This window comes from Lactuca serriola, chromosome 6 (genome assembly GCF_051521515.1).
Source record: "Lactuca serriola cultivar US96UC23 chromosome 6, Lser_US96UC23_V15, whole genome shotgun sequence".
Lineage (NCBI taxonomy): Eukaryota > Viridiplantae > Streptophyta > Magnoliopsida > Asterales > Asteraceae > Lactuca > Lactuca serriola.
The window spans coordinates 128,077,844-128,098,810 of record NC_136413.1 but is presented as its reverse complement, the minus strand read 5'-3'; the positions used below and the strand labels follow the sequence as shown (position 1 = coordinate 128,098,810).

The window sequence follows — 20,967 nt, the reverse complement described above, 5'->3', positions numbered from 1 at the left end:
TAGAATGACACATGTCTAAATTAGAATAAAACTATTCTTTTATTAGAATATATATATATATATATATATATATATATATATATATATATATATATATATATATATATATATATATATATCTACCCTAATAAATGCAAATGTTATTGCCACTTGTCATTCTCTCATTTATTTGGCCACATGTCATTTTGTCATAATTTTGAAATATATTTATTTTACAATTGTCAATTACTTTATTACCAAAAGGCTTCTAGCCCAGCGGTATCAGGTGGTGTCCTCCCTTTTTGAGGTCGAGGGTTCAAGTCCCGTCGTGGACAAAGGTGGAATTAGGTGTTAGTTTAGGAGTAGATTAGTATATTTGTATTTGTCGGTTAAAAAAAAATTACTTGATTATTTATTTCCACTATATCATTAATTTAGTTTCCATAAATTAAACCTATTATAATAACTATTAATTTCAAATTTGAAATTTCAATTTCAATTTCAAATAAATTTACACTTTACACATTTGTATTTAACATTTTATTAGAATAACTCGTTTAGTACACGGGTCTAACAATTGAGCACATAATTTTAATTAATTTAGTTTTTGCACGTTTTTTTTTATAATTTTTACTTATTTTATATTTCAAAATCAAAATAAACTTTTCATCTAATCGCCCATGTTTAACATTATGTTTTAATTAACCTGTATAATATATGAGTTTTACAACTAGTGTGTATATATATATATATATATATATATATATATATATATATATATATATATATATATATATATATATATATATATATATATATATGATTTTTTTAACATAATTTGTGTATGTAATTTATGAATCTTTCTTTCGTAAATGAGATGATTGAATTTGTTGGTAACATACAAAAGTAGTTTAAACTAATGATGTCGACTAATTAGCCGAATTTATTACTTTTTAAATTTAAAAGTTCTTTTTAAAAAAAAAAAAAAAAAAAAAAAGGACATTGTAAAATAACTTTTTAAAAAATGAAAGTTTTTAAAATGTATTTGGTTTGGGTTTTAAAGTTTTTATAATATAAAAGCCAAAAGTCATTAAAATATAAGAATTTTTGTATTTTGTCCGGTCAATTTTTCCTTCTTAGCTAAAAATTGATTAAAAAGAAATCCCGAACACTACAAATTGAAATTTAAGTATACAAAATTGAAAACCTACGTTTGAACACCAAAACCCTAGTTTTACATCTTCAAAACTCTTTTCAATCCATTGCAACCCGTACCCGTGTTTCAATCTTTCCATGGCGCCGGAGAAGAAGGAATCAGAAGGTATCGCCCTTCTTTCTATATATGGCGATGAAGACGACGATATGGAAGAAGATGTTGAGAGAGACGATGGCAGCAACAAGAACGATGATTCAGACACCCTTAATAATACCAATATCATTAAGGGTGCTGTTGTTAATTTGGATTCTGCTAATGATAAGACAACACCGGATTCTATTGGTAATTTGACACATCCACCTCCTGCAGTTCAACAAGCAATTGGTGATAAATTGCAAGAAAAGTTCATTAAATTTCTCTTAATAAAGAAGAAAACGGGGAGAAGCTTTAATTCTGAATTGCGTAACAGGAAAGATTTTCGCAACCCGGATTTCTTGACACATGCTGTGACTTATCATAACATCGACGAAATAGGTTCTTGCTTGAGTAAGGACGTTTTTAACGTCCATGGTTGTGACAAAAGTGACTTTTATGATGAAATCGAGGCTGATTTTGATTTGAAGAGAGAAGCAAAGAGAAAAGACGAAGAGAAAAAGAAAATCCAAAAGATTGATTTTCTTTATGGGGGTGATGGATCAAACCCAGTCTCAGTTGCTGTTCATATGGCGACTCGCGAGGGTCGGCTGAATAAGAAGTCGAAGTGGGATAATTGATTTTCTGGACACTACAAGATAATTCCTAAAAGTATTTCTATATAGTTTCGGTAAATATTAAAATTTAGGCAGAACAAAGTGATATGAAATTGGATTGAAAATCAATCAAGACCCATATGGATTGAATTAGAATAATCAAATACGTGATTTTGTTTTCTTGTAATTTGTAAGGTAACTTGCATATGTTTTTTGAGGTGACATTACTGACGTCATTACTTATGCTATTTTGCTTTAGTAGTTTTATCACCTGAAGTAGAGTTATTAAAGTATTAAAAGTTAATTGTTATCTTGTCTTACTGCTTTTTGTGTGAATATGTGATATTATACATGTATCCAAATGTTAATGAGAAAAATATAATGCCTTCTGGTAGATTTTATAGAGGTTTTGGGTTATTCTTTTGTGGCATGTGGAATGTATCCATTTGTTCCAAGGTAATAACTCTTTTATCTTTGCAATTATGGAAATCTGTAACTTTGATTTACGTCTCTTCTATCTTGTTTCGAAATATTTATTATGTCATCATAGTTCATTCTCTTTTACAATTGCAATATAAGTGTACGCTCTGATGATATATAATAATGAAATATGTTGGAGTGCTACCATGTATATTGATGAATGGCAGGTAAGATTAATCTCATTTTGGTTGATCTCTCTTCCTTTCCACTTTTGTTAACAATCTTTGTACTTATGTTTATACTCTAATTAATAACTGGTGGAGCATTTGAATCAGAGCTTGAGCTAGCTGGATTGCTTATTGAGACTATCTTGCATTCTTGCATGCTGATTGCTAAAGGCTGAGGACTAGTCCTTTAAAGTTATAGACAAAGTTCTTGTAGTTGATTCATCGCATTCATAGTGGTTTATAATATATAAAAAAAGTAAAAAACCCATATCTTAATAGCACTCCATTTGCAATTAGATGCAATGTGGTTAGCGCCTGATTTCAATCGCAACACTTTTTAAGTACGTTGTCCCTTCGCCTCTTTGGATCAATACATGTTTTCCAACGAAGAAAACATATGTCTTCTGGTCCTTTTGGCTTTCCCGATAAATCATTGTTCACAATAGAACACCACATAACTCTCTTTTCTGGGAAGAATACGATCGCAAGGACAATTTATAGAGATTTGTATTTTTATATGATATCAGGTTTGACTTTAGTGTTTTTCACTTTTTTGGGTGTGTGGTGAAGATAAAAGATTCATTTGTATTAAGGAGATTAATTATGTATTAGTTTTAAGAAAGTTTTTAAGTCTTGATACAGCATCAAAAAATCAATTTGAGGCTTCTCAAATGTTTCCCCTATAACCACTTAATTTGTTTTTTTGGGGTTTTTCGTTTTCAGGTTTTCGAATTTTGAAAATGCCTATTCTTAATTACTATAATTAGCTTTAGAATTATTTTGAAATTTGAATGCCCATAAGAGGGTAAGAGCCGACTTTTATACCATCAATAACTTTCACTCATCCAATGATCGCAAATGGTGTAAGTTTAAAGTTGGTTTACATCGTGTCAATGTATGGTCATTACACTTTTTTTCCTTTCAATTATCTAATCCATTTTTTCATTTTCAAAATAAAAAATAAAAACAAAACAGTTGCTTTGCTATTCACTTAAAAGCGACCCTTTTGAGTGGAAAATAAAATGTATATGTAACAGTGGATTAAGGTTTGGGGCGTGGATGTTGCTGAGCTTCCATTCATCAATATTGTTATATGGCTTAACCCATTTCTATTGATTGATTCTAGGACCCAAAATCTTGGAAATTTCGAGAGCGCTTTATCAAGCGATGGTAAAGCCAGATCGAAAGTAATCTCTATGGCTGCATTTCATGCGATGCATATCAGATCTTAAAACAAAAAGAAAAAAAAAACTTGAAGAAAGCTATATTATATGGATGATCTTGCTAGAAAATTGGGTAAATACCTACAACATTATTCGTAGGAATTCTGTATCAATTGAGCGTTACCTACAAAATTTCTACAGAAAGTGGTTTGTAGGAAAAACCCTCGTGGGTAATTTTTTCCTACAATTTGCCTACAAAATTGTCTTGGGTTTTCCAAAGGAAAATTCTGTTAGAAATGTAGCTACACAATACCTACAAAACACTTTTCCAACTGATTACACTACAAGGAAAAAGGCCATTACCGGCGACAAAAGTCGCCGGTAAAAGTCCCAAAAGTCGCCGGTAATACTAATAGCGGCGACGCGTCGCCGGTACTGAGTCGCCGCTACTGCCTCGTCACTATTGATCAGTTTGTCGCCGCTAATGATAAAAGTCGCCGCTATTGCTATGTCGCCGCTAATGAGCTAGTCGTCGGTAATGACGTCTGTCGCCGGTAAAAGTGTCGCCGGCAAAAGTGTCGCCGGTAATAAGTTCTGTCGCCGGTAATTTTTTTTCAATTTTTTTTTAAATAATGATTTTGGTTGCCGGTGATAATATAGCAGGTAAAAGTGTCGCCGGTAATAACAATATTCGATTAAATATTAAAACCAATAGTGTCGACGCTAATTACAAAACAAACATCCTATTAAATATCAAACATAATAGTGTCAATGCAAATTATAAACAAACATCCAAATACAAATAAATATCAAAAGTCATAATATCCGAGTAGCAAAACAACAAAATTTTTACAATCTACCAAGTAGCAAAACGAGACAACATATGCAAATAAAACCCATCCTTACATACCATCATCGTCGTTCCCATCGTTTCCTTGATTATTTTGGGATTGAAAAAACGAATAAAGCTCATCCCTACATGCTGGGTCGGTGAGCATTGCATGAAGATTTTCCAACTACATAATTAATAACAATATATATAAACTTATAAGTTAGATCGTCAAACATAAACAAAAACTATCAAAATACATTGTTATTTTTAAACTAAGATAGAAAACCAAAGTACATTGCTATTTCTTGCACTCGGGACAAAAACCAAAACTACCAAATCAACATGCATTTTACGATGCTAAAGTAGATTGCTATTCTTAAACAAAGATAGAAAACCAAAGTACATTGCTATATTTTGCACTTGGGACAAAAACCAAATTACCAAACTTTTTAGCAAATAATCACCACAAAACCAAAACTACCAAATCAACATGCATTTTACGATGCTAAAGTAGATTGCTATTTTTAAACAAGGATAGAAAACCAAAGTACATTGCTATATTTTGCACTTGGGACAAAAACCAAATTACCAAACTTTTTAGCAAATAACCACCACAAAACCAAAACTACCAAATCAACATGCATTTTATGATGCTAAAGTAGATTGCTATTTTTAAACAAAGATAGAAAACCAAAGTACATTGCTATATTTTGCACTTGGGACAAAAACCAAATTACCAAACTTTTTAGCAAATAACCACCACAAAACCAAAACTACCAAATCAACATGCATTTTATGATGCTAAAGTAGATTGCTATTTTTAAACAAAGATAGAAAACCAAAGTACATTGCTATATTTTGAACTTGGGACAAAAACCAAATTATCAAACTTTTTAGCAAACAACCACCACAAAACCAAAACTACCAAATCAACATGCATTTTACGATGCTAAAGTAGATTGCTATTTTTAAACAAAGATAGAAAACCAAAGTACATTGCTATATTTTGCACTTGGGACAAAAACCAAATTACCAAACTTTTTAGCAAATAACCACCACAAAACCAAAACTACCAAATCAACATGCATTTTACGATGCTAAAGTAGATTGCTATTTTACCTGTGATGGTTGTGATGGTGGTTGTAATGGTTGCGAAGGCTGTGGAATCGTCGGGAGACCAGAAGGTTTGCGGCCAATGCCTCTACTGTGGCCACGTCGCTCTCCTAATACTTTCTCAAACATAGCTCTTTCTTGAGTGGACGTTAACTCACTTTCACCTTGAGTTTGTTCTAACAGCTCTTCAACTAACCGATTCTGTAACTCCCAAAAGTGAGTAACAATTAAGTATAAATAAACATTTAAATATATGATAAAATTATAATTATTTACTTACATATTGTTGTTCCGATTCAGCAGTAACAAATACACCATTCTTATCGGTATGAGCTTTGCGAAATGTTTCCACTCTCTTAAGGTTCTGTTTAAGTTTAAAAATTAGATTATATTTTAAATAAATAATTACATGTATCGTATGGTACCTTCTTATAGCAAGTACTGCTATACGAGCTCAAACCCCCACGATTCACATTTGTTTGCTTTTCACGGATTTTTTTGTTCATTTCTGAAGCAATTATGTGTTTGTCAGTTTGAAAATACTCAACTGTCTTTGCCCAGTTATCAACAAGCATACCATCCGGAGGATTTGCCAATGCTCTCGGGATATCTTCATACCCTCCGACCATCTTGAAATATTCTTTTGCGTTGGCTTTACGCTCTCGAAAACCTTTTAACAAGGCTGCTTGAAAACTCTCTGTCAATAGAGTAGCTTGTGCATCCTGTTACATTTGATTGAGATCAAACTTTGTCTACAAAAAAAAAGTTAACCAAGTAAAAAACAATTATAGTTAAACCTATAAAATATATTTAAATAAATAATTACCGCTAAATGTTGTAATACAATGTCCTTTATATCAGGGGAAACTCTTTTCCAACTCCATTTGTCAAAAGGGACCATCTGCCACATTGTTTTCCCAACTTCTCAGGAAAACATGTCTCCCGCCTCTCCTACGGGATTAAATGTGATATCCCTATCATATTGCATGCCAATTGATTTCCCCTGGTTTTGCAAGATTGTTTTTTCAAGCTTTATACTTTTTGCTTTTCCTCGAACTTTCCTTCGGGCACGCCCCTCAACTACAAATGTAATTAAAAATTATTAGAAACGACATTTAATTTATGATAATTGAACAAAAATAGTAAATAAAAATTCATGATAAGACTTACCGTCCTGCTCGTGTTGGCCAGGACCTCTACCACCTGGGAAAGGTGGGTCCTCAGCTCCTTCTCCCCCATGTCCACGACCCATGACAGCAGCCATGGTAAACATAAACAAAAGCCACACTCTCATCATTTCCTGAAAAATTATAAGATATACAAATACAATTTTTATTATAGATACACATTACATAGAAATAAACATTTAGATAGGAATAAACATTTAGATAAGAATAAACATTTATATTTAAACTAGAAATCCAAATAAAGTTCATATTACAAACACATATTACAAATACACATTACATAAGAACTATTCTAATCAGAATCTTCCTCATATCCTTCAGTGTCTTCTTCGGTATCATAGTCAGAATCGGTATCATCGTAATCAGTCTCGCAATCAGAAACATCATTGACTCTACCAGTTGGCGGAGGAACTTCAGATGCACTTTGTACATCAACAATGACTCTAGGAATGTTTTGAAAGTACATGCTGAAATCGATAAAAAGTGGAGCATCGGATGAAGAGATATTTTGAAGTACATCGACATCGTCTACATTTTCATGTGACACATTGTCAACATTTTGAACAAGGTCATCGTTCGATGGTAGATCCTAAATACTTCGATGATTAACATGCTCGACAACACACTGATGGTTATTGTTTGGCTCTCTGATGTAGAACACTTGTTTGGCTTGTGACGCATATATGAGTTGATCATCTTTGTATGCTTCGCGTCGTGTGTCGATACTGGTGAAACTATCACTAGAAATAACTCATGTTCGAGTATCAAACCACTTGCAATGAAATAGTACAGTTGAATAATCATGTGTATACCTCAACTCTATAATCTCTTCTAACTGGCCATAATATTTCTTGCCTTTCTCACCCACCGCTAAAACCCCAAAGTTTTGTGTTGTGCGTTGTGTGTCACGACTAAGTACCATAAACCTAACGCCATTGACTATGCATGCGGTGTAAGAATAGGCATTCATTTGCGGGCCCATTGCAAGAACCGACAACTCTTTGTGGAATTTTGGAGATTTTTCTATTTTCATTTGATGAACCTAACAATTATAAATTAAGATGTATTATGTATTCTTTAGATCAATGAAACAAATTTGTTTATTAATATATATTACCTTTTCACGAAACCAATTACGAAATTCTCTCTTTTTATCACTTTGGGGATGCTCAGATTTGAATTTCCTATGTTGATGACCAAAAGATATAGATTTAAAAAGATAAAATAAAAAATTAAGAATTAAAGTTAGAGATAAGATTAATTACTTGATTTACTGTCTGACTTCTTCACAGCTATTCAATACAAACCATTCCATGTTATGCATTTCCGTTAAATTAAGAGTTTTGATTTGAGTTGTGCTGGTCGGTCGACATTTAGACTCAAACATCCAAAACTTTGTTTTTTCGATGACAACATCTACATTTCTTTTCGGACGATTCTTTACATCTCGAAGGTACATCGAACAAAATGATAAAGCTTCTTCAGCAACATAACCCTCAGCTATAGAACCTTCTGGCTTCGCCTTGTTTCTGACATAGTTTTTTAGTTTTTTCGTATATCTCTCGAATGGAAACATCCATCTCATACAAACCGGGTCTCCAGCAATTGCTTCATCAGGTAAATGCAAAAGTAAATGAACCATAATGTCAAAAAACGCCGGAGGATAAATCAATTCTAACTTGCACAAGATTGCAATAATGTCTACTTTTGCTTTCCTCATATCCTCCACCTTCAATGTTCTGGAACAAAGTTGCTTGAAAAACATACAAAGGTCTACAATAGGTGTATAAGTATCATTGTCTAACAACCCTCTTACTCCAATCGGTATCAAACGTTGCATAAGAATGTGGTGGTCATGCGATTTCAACCCAATAATGTTAGTATTGGTATCGTTCACTTTCTTACTAATGTTAGAACCAAACCCATCCGGCAGTTTAACCTCTTTTATAAATTGACAAAAGAGTTGTCGACTAGATTTCGTGAAAGAGTATCTTGCCTGGGGTCTATGAAACTTGTCACCATTTTTTTGCAACCATTCATTTCTCCGGATGTTTAGAATTCTCAAGTCCTCTCGTGCATTTGATGTGTCTTTGCTTTTATCGTTCATTAGGAGAGTACCTAACAAACTCTCTTCCACATTTTTCTAGACATGCATGACATCTATGTTGTGTTTCAACTGTAGAGAAGACCAATACTTGAGTTCGAAGAAAATGCTTCGTTTCGACCATTTCAACTCGTAATCTTGCCGCTTTGGCTCCCCGCCTCCATGCTGAGGATGTTTACCCGGTTTACGAGTTAGTAGACGACCTAGTTGATCTTGTATGTCATCATTACTAAAGTGTCTCGGAGCGGGTCTTGTCTCTTCCATCCCGTTAAAGTCCAACCTCTTTCTTAACGGATCATTAGCATCTAGGAAACGACGATGACCGATATATACGACTTTGTTTGTTGCACGGTACGAAGGAGTGTCTTCATTGCAAGTAGCACATGCTCTATACCCTTTCCCACTCCAACCTGATAGACTACTACGAGATGGCCAATCGTTTATTGTCCACAACAACATAGCTCTCATCGTGAAGAATGTGTTTGTCGCCGCATCTTTAATACGTACGCCTGAGTTCCACAAATGTTTAAGCTCTTCCACCAACGGTCTAAGGAAAACATCCATATCCTTACCTGGAGCTTTCGATCCTGGAATCAACAAAGCTAACATGAATGATGAATCTTTCATACAAAGCCAGGGTGGCAGATTGTATGTGGTGAGTATGACCGACCATGTGCTATGTGGATTACACATGTTTCCAAATGGATTGAAACCGTCGGCTGAAAGACCTAGGCATACGTTACGGGGTTCACTTGAGAAGTCGGGGTATTTTTTATCAAAATCTTGCCAATGTTCCCCATCAACAGGATGAATCATCACACCATCTTCTGAACGTCTGGTACTATGCCAAATCATATTTTTGGCAGTGTGCCTCGAACAATATAAACGTCGTAGTCTATGGGTCACAGGAAAGTACCGTAACACCTTATGAGGTACTTTCTTACCCTTGGTGTTTTTATCGATCCATCGGCTCTCTTTACAAACGGGACAAACTTGCAATGAATCATGTTCTTTCCAAAAGAGACAACAATCGTTTTTGCACACATGTATCGACTCATACCCCAGGCTAATAGACTTTAGTTTCTTTTTGGCTAGATAATGTGAAAGGGGAACCTTGTTGCCTTTGGGAAATGCTAATTGCAAGAGCTCAATGAGTTGATCAAAAGAACTATCAGTCCATTTGTTGTTCACCTTGATATGCATTAACTTTGCTAGAAACTCAAGGGAAGAAAAGATGCAACCAATATACAATTGAGTTTCCATTTCTTCCAACAACTGTGCAAAATCATCATCCACACCGCTACCCCTTGTATTAGAGGTTCCTTCATCGAGGTTGGTATCATTTTCTCTCGACTCCCACATCACATCGTCGATTAAATCGGTCATTTCGTTACTTGGAAAGACGACTGGAGGACTAAAAGATTCACCATGATAAATATATGGCGTTCAACTGCAGTCGGGTACTTGAAGTAACGGTTATCACATTTTTCACACGCACATCTGATTTTACCATTACTATCAAGGTGCGACTTGGACTTCTTGATAAAAGCTTTGAGTCCTGCTTGGAACTCGGGATGGTTTCGATATGGATTAATAGTCCAGCTTTTATCAATAGACATGATGTTGCTGAAACATAATTTTGGGTTTGGAGTTTAGTATACAGAATTAGCATTGTTTTTTTTCCAATCCACATTTTTTTTACATCTAAAATAATACAAAAATTAAGTAATAAAAAAATTAAAATTTTTATATATGCATTTTTTTTAATTAATTTTAATTAAAATTACTTGTAAGTTTTTAAACAATTTTATAATTTTTTTTGTGTTCTTTTTCCAATTATAACAATAATTTATTTATTTTTTTTTTCAATTATAGCATCCTTTAACTTATTTTTATGGTAACCGATTATTATTGGTCATAGAAATATAATCTTATGAATTAATTTGAAGATTATAAGTTAACTATATAACTTATTAGTTAATTAATTTGGAGTTAATTTGGGTAAAAACTAGAAACTTTCTAGATTTTGTATATAAGTTTTTAAACAATTTTTTATATATATATTTTTTGTGTTTTTTTTCCAATTATAACAATAATTAATTTTTATTTTCTTTTCAATTATAGCATCCTACTTATAAGAAAACCACGTAATTTTACATAATACATAAGAACATGAAATTCACATACTTTTACATACATATTATGTTGTTGTATTGTTCTTTTTTACCGTCGAGATTAAAATATATATAAGTTTTTAAACAATTTTATAATTTTTTTTGTGTTTTTTTTCCAATTATAACAATAATTTTTTTTTCAATTATAGCATCCTTTAACTTATTTTTATGGTAACCGATTATTATTGGTTATAGAAATATAATCTTATGAATTAATTTGAAGATTATAAGTTAACTATATAACTTATTGGTTAATTAATTTGGAGTTAGCTTGGGTAAAAACTAGAAACTTTCTAGTTTTTGTATATAAGTTTTTAAACAATTTTATAATTTTTTTTTTGTTTTTTTTTTTCAAAATTATAACAATAATTTTTTTTTCAATTATAGCATCCTACTTATACCAAAACCACATACTTTTACATAATATATAAGAGGATGAAATTCACATACTTTTACATACATATACCACATATATACACATACACACAAAATAACATCCTACTTAAACCAAATACACATAATTTCACATATAGATAATAACATCCTATTTATACCAAATACAAAAGTTTCACAATCATATACCACATTTACAACAAACATACATACATTCATATACACACTATAATATCCTACTTATAACAAATACATATCATTTTTACCAAATACTCATATACCACATATATACATCAAATACACATACATTGGCATATATACAACAAATTCACATATATTCAAATTAAAAGTGAAATTAGCAAATGAAATTACCTTTGTTGAAGAATTGAAGTTAGAAATTGGTCCCAAAAGCTTTAACCACACCTAATCCAAAACAACACCACCAAAAACAAATATATGAACAATTTATTACCATTCAATCACTAGATTAGCTAAAAATCGAAATTAACATACAAATTGAAAAGGAAATTACAAAATCAACTTACCTTTGTTGAAGAAATGGAGTTAGAAATTGTTCCCAAAACTTTAACCACACCTGGATTCTTAATAGGACACAATGAGGGGAGAAATTTGCTTGGAAATGGAGAAATAGAATGTTTAAAATCGGATGAAGTTGGAATTCGGGAAGGAAAGAAGCAGCTAACAGAAAGCAGATGGAGAAATGAACCCTCGTCGTGCGTTTTTTTTATCTGCGAGAGGCAATAGCGGCGACACCTTTAGCGACGACAACTTGACCTTTACCGGCGACTTTTAGCAATAGCGGTGACAAACTGGAGGGAAGGGTTCCGTGTGTTTTTTCGTTAACTATTAGCGGCGACTATTTTAACTTTTTAGCGGCGACTAATATGTCGCCGCTATTAGGTTTGATACGATAAGACACCCCACCCGTTGGATTAGATATCTCATCGAACGGTTCATATGCAACAGAGGGAGAAAGAGCGGATCCGGGTGCCAACCCTTTACCGGCGACACTATTACCGGCGACAAAGGGTTTAGCGGCGACAATATCTAGAGTCGCCGCTAAAGCCCTTTGTCGCCGGTAATAGTGTCGCCGGTAAAGGGTATATTTCTTGTAGTGTGAATACTTACAGAACTATTTTCCTACAAAATATCCAAGGAATTATTTTCCTTTAGATTACCTACATAGTCATTTTCCTACAATTTTTTCTAAATTTTTGTAACAGAATTTTGGCTACTAATATGTAGGTAAATTGAATTTAACATTTAAAAAAACATTTTCTTTTAATTTTCTAATATTTTCTATTCAAAAAAGAAACTATAAAACTAATTAAAAATGATAATAATCAAATACCATCACATTCATTAAAGTGAAGCACATAGCTAGTACATTAAAATAGTCAAAATACCTTTACAAGAGTTTAGACTAATCAAGTGTTTTAAAAAAAAAACTAAAAACTGCTTGGTGGATTACCGGAAGGATTGAATTATCGACCGCCAATTGCAACATTGCATCTTCAAATCCATTTAATTTTATCTTTCTTGCAATTGCAGGTCAGTTTGATTTTGCCTTTTATCCATAATGGCTTGTTGTCCTTTACGAAAAAAAAATGGCAAGACAAACACCATATAGTTACATTATATGGATGATCTTTGAACGATTATAATGGCTGGCTTATGTTAATGTGAATAGTGATGAAAAAAAGATGATTAAAATAATCCTATCTATCATTCCTCTGTATAAGAACCATGAAATTATAACTCCCAATATAACAATAATTGACAGCAAAGTAAAATAATTGCAACTAAAAAATTGAATGACAACAAAAAATCTCTCACATGAATCTCTTGGTTCTCGGAGCTTAACCAACAACTATGAATTTCTTCCCACCTATATGTAAGAGAAAAACTGATGTTAATCAATAAACGTGTAAGTACTTGTTTTGGGATTCTAGAGTTCTTTTCCTGAAACTATTAATAATATCTCAAAAATGATAGGAACAAATAATTCATATCAAACATACAACTTCATGGGTTTCCTGGCCATTACGGTTTTTAGAGTTTGTTTCAGACTCTTTTTAAGTGTATATATATAAGGCCATTGCATATCTTTCCTATTTATTCCTTCATCCTCTTTTCTTTCCTCCCATGGAGATTTTAAGCCCTTAGTAACCCCTTCATTCATCAATTTTACAAGAAATAATATACGTGCATTCTGGTTTATTTTTTAGGGATGAAAAAAGGTAAGGATGGGATGCGATTGGCCATTCCCATCATTGTCCCGAGTATCCTACATTATCATGCCCCTGTGCCCATCTTCATCTTCGACGGGTGCATGGATTCAAGTCCCCTCCCTTTTAGAGTATTAGCGTATCTGATACCATCATACATAATAGATCACTACACAATGGGCCACCTATGATCAGAGTAAGCAGGTCCAAGAGGGAAGTAAAGAAGCCAACAAGGTTCTTGGATTAGACCTTGTCCACAAGAAACTCAAGACTTAGGGATGAGAATTTGGCCCGAAAACCCGAACCAAACCGAGAACCGAACCGAACCGAATTAGACTCGAATAAGCAATTCGATTCAGTTTTCGGGTATCTATATAAGGCTTATTCGGTTTTCGGGTTATTCGGTCTGGATTACCCGAATAAGGGCTTATTCGGTCCAAAGAACCGAACCGAATATGAAGAGTCGTTTTTTTTCCCTTGCACAATTTACGTATTTGGTTCTGTGATCATCACAATCGATCCCAAAAAAACCAAATCGAAGATTGCTACCCACTTAATACACCAAATCGAATATCCTATTACACCAAATCGAGTCAACTACTTCCATATTGATGATTGCGACAATTTTGTTTGATCGACAGTTGCTGATTGAGAATTGCTCTTTCCGACAATTTTTTTTGATCGACAATTGCTCCTTGCGACATTAGTTTTTGATCGACTTCCGTACTTCAAACTTCTGTGAATCATCTCCTCATCTTGTTTTCTAGTTTCTACTCCATTCAATTCATAGAAAATTGGGTTCCAAATCAAGAAACACAAGTAAGAATTTGTATCTTAATCTACTAATCAATCTTTCAATGTCTTATTATGTATGTTACTCATTGAAAATTGGATGTGTTAATCAGCTACTCAATCTTTAAATGTGTTATTATGTATGTTATCAATTGAAATTTGAATGTGCTATGTTAACAGTTAGCTTTTTTTCTATAAGTCCAAGCAATGGGGACTTTGACCTTGAATAAGAGAATTTAATGAAAACAACCATATATATTCTTTTACTTGTTTCATTCCATATTGATGAAGTTATTCGGGTTATATACTTATAGATAGATTTTTGGGTGTTTTGGATGTTTAATTTGTTTCTTTAAAAGATTTGTTATGAAATCATAAGCTACAAAAGTAATACAAAGTATTCGGGTTATTCGGGTTATTCGACTCATTAATCATCTTGTACATGTTATTTCGGTTATTCGGGTCGGAACCGAACCGAACTGAATAATACCCTAACCGAACCGAACCCATATTGCTTATTTGGTTCGGTTTTCAGTTCATACAATTACCTTATTCGGTTTTCGGTTTATTGGGGTCGGTTCGGTTCCGACCCGAATAACATCCCTACTCAAGACATGAGTTGAAGGAAGAATTGGTCTTCACAAGTGGTTAACAGGTGGCATAGCCATACCATAAAAGTAGGATCATGTTTCAATTTCTGCATGCATGTTCTCCTTAGCTTTAGCAATAAGTTTAGTTATACATATTTATTCCGTATATTGCATCGAAGGAAATACACATAAAATTGCTCCGATATCTTGTTAATCTAATTTCTTCTTGGACACTTGCCCTCTCGAACCAACATCCACTCAAGACCGACTTCAAGCCTTCATCCACCTTTCGACTACCACCACCAATTTCCTAGACACATCGTCACTCACTTAACTACCCAATCCAATAACTTTGCCAAAGAAACTGAAACACTTGCCAATCTGGTCAAACTCCTCACCACCAACATTCCCCAACAACCACCGTCACAACCACAACCGCCACCCAACCATCAAAACCCACCACCCAAAATTTTCCTTCCCAATTTCGATGGTACCAACCCGCTCTACTGGTTGTTCCAAGCCAACAATTACTTCGAGTTTATTGATTAACACCACGACATCACCATCACCACAAACTCCCGTCAAACCCACCAATGACATCTTAGCCACCCCAGTCCTAGTAAAAACTTTGTTGCCATTTACTAGATTATCTCCAGAAGCTATGCAGAAAAGACAAGTGAAAGGTCTCTGTTTTCGTTGTCTAGAGAAATACTCATCGGGCCATAAGTGTAATCAACCACAGTTCCTCTTGATTGTCGATAATGAAGGGGAAATCGATCAAGAAGAACGCAACATCAACAAACCAACAATCACAAAAGTACCACCGGAGCCATCACACCAGTTCTTTTCACTATCTACTGCAACATTCTTTGGACTTGCCTACCCTAGGTACTCTGGATCAGTGGATACATCGACAACCAAACGGTCTAGATCTTAATCGACTACGATAGCACACATAATATAATTCAGCCAAGGATGGTCTCATTTTTGAAATTACAACAGGAACCTATTCACTCATTTTCCATCATGGTTGGTAGTGGCTACCATTTTCAAGACCATAATATTCCCACTCTCACCACCTCATAACCGAGATGCTTCAAGATGGGATAATTAAACTGAGTTAAATCCCATACTCTTCCCCTGTTCTGTTGGTACGAGGTAAAGATGATACATGGCTTTTTTTGTAGATTATATGGTCCTAAATGCAATCACAATGAAAGACCGGTTTCCAATACCAACTGTTGATGAGTTGTTGCATGAACTTCATGGTGCATCAATTTTTTCCAAAATTGATTTACGATTCGGTTACCATCAGATTAGGGTAGCAACTTCAGACACACACAAAATGGCATTTCGTACAGTGGATGGAAATGATGAATTCCTCGTAATACCCTTCGGATTTTCTAATGTGCCTTCTACTTTTCAGGGTACCATGAACGACATCTTCCAGGTTGTTCTTCGCCAATATGTTCTAGGATTCTTTGATGATATTCTCATCTACAATGCAAACATGGAGCAACATTACTGACACTTACAAGAAGTTTTCACAACCTTAGCTCAGCACCAATTTGTAGTGTGTTTGAATCAAGTAATAAGAACATAATCTATAACAGAAAGAATTAAGAAAACAAATGTAAATAATTTCTATTTGGCTCGTTGATTCGTCTGAACTAGTATACAAGAACACGAGAGAGAAAAGAACAAAATGGCCTAAGAGCTTCTCTCGACTTATGTGCTACCCCTATTTATAGGGTGATACAGATGTACAAAAAAATATGTAAGGACTAGACATTATGCTTACACATCTAACATTGCCTTACAAAAAACATACATCTCGAAATACAAGACTTCAACACTACAAAAACCTAAATAGACTTTGACACCTCACTAGACATTTCGACCCTATAATCTCCCCCCTTAGTGAGAAGTGTCGAACGCATGCCATCAACTTCATGGTCTGGTGAAGTACTCTTCGAATATCCATATACCAAATAATTTTCCTTCGAACTTCATCCTTATCCCTTACATCATTCTTTTTGCAATTATTGAGACGAACTAGAAGGCTTGTATACCGAGAATTCGTGAACCTCTCTACATCACAAACATGGAACCAAAATTTAGTCATCTTCCATTTTTGTTCTTTCCTAGAAAAACAACTCCCAAGGGTTTATGCACAATCTCCCCTTCAACACAATCTTTCAGATCAATCTTCCCTTTCAGCATTGATTGAGGAACCTTCAAAGTTCTATTGACAACCATTGCTAGCTCGATATCAGTAACTGCCAACAAATCATAGTAGTTACCTATGAATACTTTGATATGAGCAAATCCTATAAGGAAATCATCTTTTTTGTTTACTTTAAGCTTCAAAACATCAACCGTACTCAAAATCTTCATCACGTTGATCAGATAATTCAAGTTCATTAGAGGGAACTCAGCAATCAGGAAGTCACATGCTACATTATTCTCTTTGACCATAAAATAGCGAAAATTATGCAGTAAATCTTCAAAAATACCCTCTGTTGAAATATTCATCACTTTGACAATCTTTACTGAAAACCAAACTTCCTCTTCTTTCTTCCCCATGACTGCATGAAATCTCATTTTCAGTCTGGTCATTGAACTGATAAGCCAATTTGTATTGTGCATAAACAAACATCATATGATTGATTGGAAATTCCAATTGATTAAAGTTTGAGTTTTCAATCTCATAACTCTTCTTTGGAATTTTTCCAAAATCATCCTTCTTCCCCACAAAAATGACTTGTTCAATTGTTTTATAACACTAGTGTTTATTGGGATCTCCCTTGTTTAAACCTGGTGGGTCATTTTGTTGTTGACTCAAAATGCTATTAATTTGCTATTGCCTTTCAGTTTCCAACTACAAAATTTTCTTCTTCTCTTCTTCAGAAATAACTTTCTTAATACCCTTCCATTTATCTCCTTTATCATCCTTCAAAGGAGGTAGTTTCGAACTTGAACTTGAGCCTCAGACGTTTTGTCCAATAACTATTCCATTCGTTATCGGTCTTGAAGTTATTGTTAATGAAACATGAAGTGATGTATGAATTTGAGTCAACATCACCTTCCCTATAACTGCACTCTTATCAGTGTCTTTCAAAGGGCCAACACCTCCAAATCCTCTTTCTCCCCCTTGCACCATAGGCTTCGTAGGTGGGGAATTAGTTTGTAATAACAGAACCAACTTAAGGATGGGATCAAGCTCCGCCTTGATATTCGATTCGATGGAAGAGATCATTTTGGAAATGGACTCCTGTAAGACAGAAGATTGCTAAGAAAACCAACTTTCGAAATAGATTCTGTTAAGATTCCCATAAATTCCTCCAGCTTTTCCAACACTTAGGAATCTTGTCCGGTTTTTGCATCAAGTTTGGTTGAATACGATGTGTTGTATTCAACAAGCTTCGCCACAACATCAACAAGAACATCAACTTTGCCATGAAGACTTGACTAATTATGTTCGAGCTTTTTCCATAAACTCCAATTCGACCCTTGAAACGAAGTTTTTTCCTCCTATATCAACATGGATTTGTAACAAGGAGTTGAGCTTGTTGTTAAGAATCTTGAATTGTTTTCCTGACATGAACATATTATCAGGATGTTATATTCTTCAGGATCTAATTGTAAATCGGTAAAAGAAACCATAATTTCATCATCATAAACTCCTCTTATTCATGAACAAATCTCTCTTGCTCTATGGATTGCAAAGAGAAAAATGCTGTGATTGTTTGATGCATGATGTTAGAAAATGTTAGTGAGAAGGTAGAAGCAGGTAGTAAAGATGGAATGGGAGAAGAGAATGGTGGTAGCAAAGTAGAAGCATCAATGAGTGTGGTTTCGATGGTAGAAGTGAGAATAAGGGTTGTAGAAACAGTAGATGTTTCAATAGAAGACGTACCACTGGCTCGCTATGCATCATCCCTTCGCCCATGCTGACACTTGTGTCTATATCAGATATGTTCATAAGGATGCCAAAGGTTCAAACCTGCTCCGTAACGGACTTAATTAATGAAACCTCAGGTGGTGTGACTGTTGCCTTCTTAGTGATGGACGTATGTGGAGGATCACTCAAATTGGTGGTTGTATCCATATTAGATACATGCACATTGCCACTAGGATTTTTAGTCGCCTCGAAATTTGACTTAACTTGAGAGTCCCTTTGAAGTGATTCAAAACCAGTATCAAAATAACAAATGTCTGACCTTTCTCTATTGCTATCAGTAGCAGTCTCAACAACCACTTCGTCAAGTGGATCTACCATATGTCTCTTATTCTTCTTGATCTTCTTGATGATTTCACGAGCTTGTATTTTCTTTGAAGCAAGGGACACTGGAGATGGAACTCCTTGAATGAGCACACCTCTTCTGTTAAGTTGAGTTTTACTTATCTTCTTTATCCTTTTCAGTGTAGACACAGTCTTAAAACCATTGTGATCAATTAGCCTTTCAGGAGAGTGATGAGGTCGATGAGTAAGCTTTTTTGTTCTTTTGGGAATGCATGTCTTCGATGGAGCAAACTCCTTAGGAACTTCTTTTTTGACACTCTCTTGAACAGGTTTTGTAATCTCCTTCTCCACTTACTCATGAACATATTTTTTTTGTTTAGTCTTCTTCGATTTCTATGAAGCCTTAGAAGCCTTCGATGTGCCTTCAACTCCTTTTGGTAATAAAACCCCAACTTGAAAATTTGGGTTAACTGTTATCAAATATTGAACAAGAATCAGATTGGTTGGATAAATTCGTCGTAACATAGCATCAGAAATACGAACCACACTTGAAAAAAGAACTGGATCATCAGTAACCAGCTTTAGGGTCTGCATTGTCAAGAACTCTACCTTTTCAGCCTCCGATGGAACCAAAATCCCCTCTTTTTTAATAACATTCCTCAGAATTAAACTCCAGTATCTTGCACAAGATACAGCATTCGTTACATTGGTGTGAGAAATTCCTATACTAAATTCTTCCCATAGCTGAGTAATAATTGACATTTACGTCATAATAAAGACCTGCAATCAACTCATACACCTCCAACTTCGCCTTGTCAATCCCTGAACTATGACCAGTTAAGAATCATAGAAAAATACCAAGCAAGAAATTCCATACACATGACAAAGAAGACTTGTGAAATTGACTGATTCCAGTGAGAGGTGGTTGATGTCCCATCTTATTAAACACATAAACAAATTGTTCATTTGTTACTTCATAGAAGGGACCTATATATGGAAGCTTTATAATTTGGGCAACTATCGCTTGGTAAGCATGTGCAGTTTGTCATTCAACAGTTGGAATGTAACCACTTTCATCGTTTGTTAAACACCGACGTTGATCCCGCCAGTGATAACCAGGTCATCGGAAAAAAGAATGAAGACGACATTACAGTTGCAACAACACAGTGATTTATGGCAACAATCAACATCTGCAACTGTTATGGATATTACTTGACATGAGGTTGTAAACGAAGATTGGGGCTTTTAATCTTGAGAAAAGGCTGAGAAGTTTCTTCTTCATTGGTTGTGTTTGATGGATCAACCTAGCCGGTTGGAGCCGCCATGATTAGGATTTACAAGAGTTGTGGGAAAACGATTATCTTTGAAGAATTTTGGGGAAAATTTTGACCAGATAGCACAAACTCTTCAAATTATGCCACCAAATTCCTTTTATAATCGTCGTATAATTTGAATTTGAAACGTTAACTAATAAGAATATGCCACATGTTGCCTTGGTTATGGGGTCGGTTACTATAAAAGTCGTCACGTCAGAAAAAGTGATCATCACAATTTCGTAAAAAAGCCCATGAAAGATTGAACCGTCACATCCGC

At 34.3% G+C, this 20,967-nt stretch overlaps 2 protein-coding genes across 2 annotated transcripts; one reads left to right on the top strand and one right to left on the bottom strand.

The window, feature by feature from the left end:
- The first annotated feature begins 1,272 nt into the window (after window positions 1–1,272).
- Window positions 1,273–1,908, top strand: LOC145060145 (uncharacterized). The gene has a single exon (XM_079007862.1). It carries the CDS (start codon window positions 1,273–1,275, stop codon window positions 1,906–1,908), a length of 636 nt encoding a protein of 211 aa, XP_078863988.1.
- A 7,061-nt stretch (window positions 1,909–8,969) lies between these two features.
- Window positions 8,970–10,316, bottom strand: LOC145060144 (uncharacterized). The gene has a single exon (XM_079007861.1). The coding sequence runs from the start codon at window positions 10,314–10,316 to the stop codon at window positions 8,970–8,972; it is 1,347 nt and encodes a 448-aa protein (XP_078863987.1).
- Window positions 10,317–20,967: the final 10,651 nt, after the last annotated feature.

Excerpts from the sequence above, each read along its gene's own strand:
- LOC145060144 (XM_079007861.1), bottom strand. The coding sequence starts at position 10,316 with ATGACCGATTTAATCGACGATGTGATGTGGGAGTCGAGAGAAAATGAT.
- LOC145060145 (XM_079007862.1), top strand. The coding sequence starts at position 1,273 with ATGGCGCCGGAGAAGAAGGAATCAGAAGGTATCGCCCTTCTTTCTATA.